Source organism: Tupaia chinensis, unplaced genomic scaffold (genome assembly GCF_000334495.1).
Source record: "Tupaia chinensis unplaced genomic scaffold, TupChi_1.0 Scaffold000317_1, whole genome shotgun sequence".
NCBI classification, from domain to species: Eukaryota; Metazoa; Chordata; class Mammalia; order Scandentia; family Tupaiidae; genus Tupaia; species Tupaia belangeri.
Genome location: NW_006159810.1, coordinates 1174642 through 1182811, shown reverse-complemented (window position 1 = coordinate 1182811; position 8170 = coordinate 1174642). Strand labels below are relative to the sequence as shown.

General features: G+C 39.0%; 1 protein-coding gene across 1 annotated transcript in view; it reads right to left on the bottom strand.

Moving 5' to 3' along the window:
• CRIM1 (cysteine rich transmembrane BMP regulator 1) overlaps positions 1-8170 on the bottom strand; it is a 218335-nt gene that overhangs the window by 55477 nt on the left and 154688 nt on the right. The window contains exon 12 of the mRNA XM_006151377.1: positions 7535-7663. Coding sequence (XP_006151439.1) covers positions 7535-7663 — 129 coding nt within the window. The remainder of the gene's footprint in view (positions 1-7534; positions 7664-8170) is intronic.

Below are 8170 nucleotides of genomic sequence, written 5' to 3'. Positions count from 1 at the left end.
CGTATTACTGGGACCAGCAGATGGCATAAATGGCTATGTTCCTTGACTCCCATGTCTCATGTCAGGCGCGTGTGTGTGCGTGCCCAAGATCCTGAGAAGAGATTGGAGAAGAAGGGATTGTGGTGTAGCCATCTCCCCTGGGAGGTGATTTCTTGCTTTCTGTCACTCTGTCTCTCTGGTGAGTGCACGTGGCCTATAGCAAAATCTTCTCAAACAAACAAAAAACAAAAACAAAAACAAAAAACCCAACAATAACAAAACTGGATTACTGAAGTGTACTCAAACCTGACAGGCTCTGAGCAAAGAGCAGGCTGGTGACCATTAGTTCATTTTTTCATGAATGTTTTTATTATTCAACTCAATGACATGTTAAAACATAGGAATTAGAAACTTGCACTCCAAATTGCATTACATATTTTATGCCCATGATAACACATGCTGTTAAATGTTCACGTAACATTTACTCTTCTCTGCGTTAGGAGGCATCATATAACACTGCACATGTATGCAGCGTGAGCGATCGTTTACTCTTCCTTATAAAAGTGCATCTCTTACAACATGACAGAAAGTGAAACACTCAGGGCTCCATTTAGAGATTTCGTTTCTTTACATGTTGACAGATAACCAGATATCTGGATATCCTCAATGAACTGACTAAAAAAATGCTTGTCAAAGAAATATCCTTATTAATCTTTAACTAATGTTCAAAATGCACCCCCATTAGTGGAGTCGGGAGTGATGTTTAACTTCCTCTGGTAGTCAGTTATAACAGCATCGTAGAAGAAATGAAAAAGAAAGCAGCAATGGTGAATTATCCATGATATTAGCTTAATAGACGTCTTCTAAAATGATTTTAAAAGGTGATGTGATTTGGGGCTGACAGGTGATGTGGTATCTGGGGGCGCTGGACTCCCATGTGACTGACTGTGGTTTAAGTCCTGGACTCCCACGTGACCTACTGTGGTTTAAGTCCTGGACCTTGTGGCTTGCTTTCTCACTTTCCCTTTCTCTCGCTTTCTCACTTTGTCCCTCTCTGGACAAATTAAATAAATAAATTAATGAGACCAGCAGTTGCCCTAGTGGCTATGTCGCTGGACTCCCATGTAGTTGACTGTGGTTCGAGTCCCAGACCCGGTGGCTTAAACTCATACCAGGCCTGTGTGCGTGTGTGCCCAAGTTCCCGAGACAAGAATGGAAGAGAAAGGACTGTGGTGTGGCCATCCCCACCCCCTGCCCCAGCGGATGATTTCTTCCTTTCTGTCTGTCTCTCTCTGTCTTTCTGGAAAACAAGTGCATCCTATAGCTTAAAAAAAAAAAAAAAAAAAAAAAAAAAAAAAAAAACCTCAAAAATTTTTATTAAATAAATAATTCTTTAAAAAAAAAGGTGATGTGATTTAAAAGGGGATGCATATATGTAGGCTCAAGTGTGCATCTGTGCAATGTTTTAAACAACATTGTTTTAGATAAAGCAAGTGGAGATCTGTGCAAATTAAATGTAGAATCTGAAAGACCATCAAATTTAAAGATGGGGAATTGGTAGGGTGATTGCAAAAGTATGGCACTTGTAGAATACTATCCCATATGGACTGTGGACTGGGAAGATGAGAAGCAGAGGCTATTCTCATTGGAATAAATAACAAATTTTTATTTTATTTAAACATTCTTTAAGCATAAATATTGTAATAACATCTAAGTTACTAAGAAAAACGAAACACATCTGTCCCTTCCACATACTGGGTGGCTGGAAAAGTCATGATGGATTTTTTTCTCTGTTTCTTTATGCAGAAATGCATCATGACTTTTCCAGCAACACAATACAAATCTATAATCTAAAATTAAATTTTAACTACAACTATTAGGTAAAATAGGTCCATGTCTTGCATAAATATTATATGATAGCATCTTTTATGAATCTTAACTGGCAATACTTGCTTATCTAATTTGTATCTTTTAGAAAGGAAAATGTGATTTATGATATAATTTTCTACTTTGTCATTACCATAAACCTTTCATTACAAATATTTAATATAACCTCATGGGCCCGTATCATACTGTGAAGCAACTGATGACTAATTTGCATCCGTAAAAAAGGAATTCTAAATGACTCATTTAAAAATTTGTAATTATGTGACTTGAGAGGTCATCATTTTCATCTCCCCTTATTAAGGAAATGATGAAGGAGGGAGAAGACTTTTCATAGCCACGTTTCTTTCTCTGATATGGAGATCTAAGTTGTGAAGCCATTTTTATATTACAAGAATTTTTAAGTCATGACACCAAGTGGATTATACTGGGAAACAGAAGAATTAAAAACACAGAAAACTTTCCAAAGTCAGTATTACTGAGGATTACATTTCTTGAAACTTTCGAGTCCGAGCACCTTTGTATCCTTAGTTTTCTGGTCCTATGATGGGGAAAGGGTAGATTTTCCCTCATAGATTTTGATCTAGAATCTTCTTTACTCTTAGAGAAAGCTACTAAACTCCCATTTAACCTTACTGCTATTCAAGTGCAAATAATTTGATAAAAACATTAGTTTTTAAACTTCAAAACACAGGGCATTCATTAGAAAGCAGAATGGCTCTAGTGCTTCTTTGACTTGTGGTGGGACCACTTTCCTGCATGGTGAAGTATGTCCTATTCTCAGTTTAAGTCTCAATTTGCTCCCCAGCAGAAGAGAATTCTACTGCTAGGTCCTGTATTTATTTATTTATTTATTTATTTTGGAGAGGCTTTTGCTATAGGGCACATGCGCTCACCAAAAAGACAGAGAAAGAGAGACAGACAGAAAGCGAAAAATTACCTCCCCCCCTCCCCCCCAAGAGGGGATGGCCACATCACAATCCCTTCTCCTGGTGGGATCTTGGGCTCGCGTACATACATGCCCAGTATGAGGTTAAGCCATCAGGTCTGGGACTTGAACCCATGGTCTACTACATGAAAGTCCAGCTACATAGCCATTACGCCAACTGTTGGTCTGGGTCCTATATTCTTTATGTGCACAGTTCAGGAACTATCACATTTACCATGCAGTGGAGGTTCAATACACTTTTGCTGAATGAAAGCATCCATCAACGTTCTTGCTATTCCTCCACTCTCATCAAGACTACCATTTTACTAGGAAGGATGAGGGGGTGAAGGAATGGAAATTAATGGAAAAAGAATTGCAGACAGATAGGAGGAACAATGTCTAGTGTCATTTGACATGGTGGGGAGAACAGATGGCAACAGCTATGAATCTCGAAGTACCTAAAAGGGAGGAGTCTGACTACTGCAACACAAGAAATGACGACTGGTTAAGACGCTAATTATCCCAACGAATCATTAACACATTGTACTATAAAATCATATTGTACCTCAACAAATAGGTATAATTATTGTATGTTAATAAAAACAACACCAAAACAAAACAAAGATTGCCATATTAATGGAGATGCAGTAGCATTAAAAAAAGAAACTTACTCTGATAGTATTGAAAATTTTCCAAAATACTGGTACTTGCTATGTATCTAAAAATACCACCTCCTAGTTAGAAATAGATAACATTAAGGATTGGAAGGTAGTCCAAGCTCCACATATATTAAAAATGGCCTCTTTTTTTCCCCCAAAGAAAAATGTATTACTCAAGTAAACATTCAAATAAAGAGCAGAACAATTTATTAGGCTGTTGGGAAAGCCATGATGCATTTTTGCAGAGCAAACTACATCACAACTTTCCAGGTGACCTAATAGAGATACTGGGGCCAGGTTTTGTGGTGATTAAGTTGTTGGATTCCCATATGGTGAACCATGGTTTGAGTCCCTGACCCGACGGGTTGAAAATCATGCTGGGTGCATGTGTGTACATGCCACAAATCCCAGGAGGAGAATGGATTGTGGCATGGCCATACCCCTGGGGAATGGTTTCTCACATTCTTTCTCATGGTCTTTCTTTCTCTCTCCAGTGATTATAAATTCTCTCTGGCGAGTGCACACACCCTATGGCAAAAATCTCAAATATAAAATCAGAAATACCTTATTAATAAAAGGGCGGGGGTTTATAAATTTGGAAACCTTTGCACATTCTTCGAGGTAACCATGGGGGGTGAAGTGACTTATGTTCATAATATTTTAGCATTATGACTTCGCTGTGATCTAAAAATGCTTTCTAATCCACAGGGGAAGATTATCACTGGAGAAAGAGTGATAAACAGTGGTGGAGTACAGGGCCGATATGTTATGGCTGGTTGACAACAACTACATGGTAAGATCTCTCTCTGTCCACGAGTGGGACAGCGAGGAAGCAATGTTTGTGCCTAGGGCCAAAATGCAGCAGGACTGTGGGGAGCCCTACTCACTCTTTCTTATGAGTGAGTACAACGTGACTCCCAGGCAGAACAGCCCCCTGGGTTATGCTCACCCTTCTTTGCTGTAGTACCATCAGCTCTTGAATAATGGCAGTTCCTCCCCACTGATTATAAATTATGATAGACTGATAGATTGTGAAGTTCCTGAGGCTATTAAATAAAGAAATGCCACATTGCAAATGGTGGTCCCAATCCTGACCTTAAGGGCATCAGCTCAGAATTATCATAAAATGGGGCCAGCAGGTGGTGTGGTGGTTAAGGTGCTGGATCCCACATAGCAGACTCTGTAGTTAGAATCCTTGACCTGGTGGCTTGAAAATCACTTCAGGTGCATGTGCATATGTGCCCAAAATCCTGAGAAGAGAACAGAGGAGAAGGGACTCTGGTGTGGCCAACCACCCTGGGGGTGATATTTCACTTTCCCTCTCTTTTCTATGACTCTCTCTGAGGTGTGAATACATCCTATCGCACAAATTGAAAAAAAAAAAATCAGAAAAAATTTAGGTATGACCCCATGTTAAGAAAGCCTAGGTAGCTCAAATGGTGTTAGAAAGACTGAAATGCAAATACTTCATGACACAATTACCAACTATCTTTGCGTTTTAAAAAACAAGGTTGACCACATGAGTGAACAAGTGTGGGCTATAAGGCAACTGTCCAGTAAGCTGGTCTTTCCAAAGGGATGAATAAGAGGCAGATGGCTGCCTCACGGGGACTGGCCCTCCTCTAAACAGAAACAAGTGTGGGAAGGCAGGACAGCCCCCGGTGGGTAGAGGCTTAGAGGGAATTTAAAGCTGGCAACAATGACAAGCACGCCACCATCTTATAAACCTTGTTGCACGCAGCACTAACGCCACTGACCAGAGAGCATGGTGGTCACAAGAAACTGAGAAAACGGAATCACTCCAATCCTACGTGGTATCCTCTTCTTCATCAAAAATATTCTTAGAAAACAAAGCGATGCATGATGAAGGTTAAGAGGAATGTGAGCCCAAGATAACTGATAAGTCAGAAAGTGAGTGCGTGCATTAAGTAAGCCTCTGAGCTCAGGATAATTATACCCAGAGGTCCAGAGAGAACTTGCTTATTATAGAACCATTGTCTATATTTGGGAGAGATCGAAGAGAAAATAGGCCAAATGTCGACTCAAAAGGAACCAACAGTTCTAAAAACTACAGAAAACAGCCTGACATTCACAACTGAAAAGTCCTCAGAAAGAATTGTTAAACATATGATTTGTGAAATTTGGAATAGAAAAACTGACCACCAGGAGCCTGCATAGGTTCAGGGAGAACAAACCATGTCCTACTAACTTCAGTTTATTTTTAAAATAGTTTCCAGCAAAGGAATCGCTGATAGACTATATTTTAATTGCAGGCAAGACTTCCTTATGGAGATAGAGCTGACATGTTAGCTGATTAACTTCACTCAAGGGGTGAGGGTTATGTTTAATATAATTCTGCAGGGAGGTCTTTGGTGCCACAGAGCTTTGTCTTTGGCTCAGCACAATTTATTTTAACCCAGTGATTTAGATGAAGACATGCAAATTGTGCTTATTTAATATAAGCTAGAAGGCATGAAGTATACGATCACGTTATCAAGATTCAAGAATACCCACTAGTTGGAAAACAGTTTGAGACTATCAGGATAATTTCTTGTTAAAATTTATTTATCCTGCACTTAACTTTTTTTTTTTTTTTTTTAGATGTTTGTCAGAGGGCATGTACACTTGTCGGAGAGAAACAAAGACAGAGAGACAGAAGGAGAGTGAGAAATCATCCCCCAGGGGATGGCCACACCACAATCCTTTCTCCTTTCAGGATTTTGATCTTGGGTGTATATGCATATGCTCCTGGCCTGAGTTTTAAGTCACCAGGTCTGGGACTTGAACCACAGCTAACCATGGGGGAGTCCAGCACCTTAACCACCACACCTCCTGCCAGTCCATCTGCATTTATCTTCACAAAAAAAAATATATTAAAGTACAAAATAGAGGAGAATTGCCTAACAGCTAGTGTAAAAAGCACCTAGTCATTCCAGTTGTTTATAGGCTCAATATCAGTCAACAATGTGCAATTCAAATAATAAATGCAAACTTAGGCCGTGGAGCAGGACTCTACTGACCAGAACAAATTCTGGAGTATTTTATGTCTGGGCCACACTTTTTGTTGGGACAATGACACACTGTATGTCAGAAGATGGAAAAGACCAAAAACATTTTAGAAACCATGTTACCTAAAGAATGACCATGGAGACTGGAAATGTTTCTAGTAGAAGAGTTAGGGGGAATTTAAAACAGTTATAAGAATATGTTTATTCTAAATATTTTATTTATATATATATATATATATTTATAGATATATATCTAAATTATAAAACATAATTTAGAATATGTTTTTATATATATATCCTGTATGTTTAAAACTATATAATATTTATTTATATTTCCCCCCCTGGCAGAAATGTAATATATTACATCGAGTTTCAGAGATATCAACCTGGTCACATGATTGAAATCTACAGAAAGGCTGAGCTGGGGTCAACAAGGTGAAACATGTTTTCTTTCTTTTTTTTTTTTTTTTGAGAGGTTTTGGCTATAGGGTGTGTGCGCTTGCCAGAAAGAGTGAGACAAAGAGACAGCAAGTGAGAAATCACTCTATAGGGGGGATGGCCACGCTGCAATCCCTTCTAGTCTATTCTCCTCTCAAGATCTTGGGCATGCACGCACTACTGGGTCCAGGACTTGAACTGCAGTCGACTACATGGGAGTCCAGCGACATAGCCATTACACCAACTGCTGGTCCCTGAAGTGAAGCATGTTCTCAGGAGCCTGTGCCATGTGTGGAATGTGATACATCTGTGCGGGTGACCTCCTTGTCTGTGGACGGCCCTGGCAAGTGTGCAGTAGAGATGCACTCCCAAAGCTGTTCAGGGCTGTATTCATGATGCGACTGGATTCCCAAGGGCTGCAGAGTAGAATGAAACGGAGACAGAAACCAGAGAAAGGAGCAGCTCGTTTTCCCCAAATGACTGTGTGTGTTCGTGGTAAGTATAACTTTTCCCTCCTTCCTTCAGGTTGTCAAGAAAATGTCTGAACAGGAGTACAAAAGATGTTCAGTCATATTATAGGCTCTGACAATATCATATTAGGTTTCAGGGGAAAAAAGTAGAGCCTTCTGTCTACTCACTGTTTTTGCACTGACAAGTTCGACAACCACCGTGATCAAGTCTGAAACCATAAATGCAGTCCTTCTCCGTCAAGGTGCAGTTTGATAACTCCCCACATGCAGGTGGATCAATCGTGATGTAGGTTGGTTCTAATGATAAAAGGAGAAAAAAAAAATCAATGAAACATATGATTACCTCTTAGATGATATTCAACCTTTGAAATTCCAAACTACAGTAAGTTACAGAAACCTAATCAATAATTTCCATCAAATTTGAAACTTTTGTACTCTCCTATTTTTAACCCCTGAAATATTTTTACTCAGATTTCTAAAAATGTGAATGCTCTTCTTCGTGTTGGAATAATTTATGCATTTTTAGTACCCTCACAGTACTTCTCTAATGGTGACCACTATAACAAGCAGACAAGAAAGGTTAAAATGAACCCCATTTAAATGAATTGTTCTTCCATTTCTTCCTGATGTTTTCTGAATTGATTTTTTAAAAAAATAACTAGGACACAGCTGCCAATTGACACTTATTTCACTCTCCCGTTTTGTAATACGCCTGAAAGCTACTGGGTTTTTATTTTTTATTTTGGAGTTAATAAACCAGAGCCTTTTTTTTTTTTTTTTTTTGAGAGGTTTTTACTATAGGGT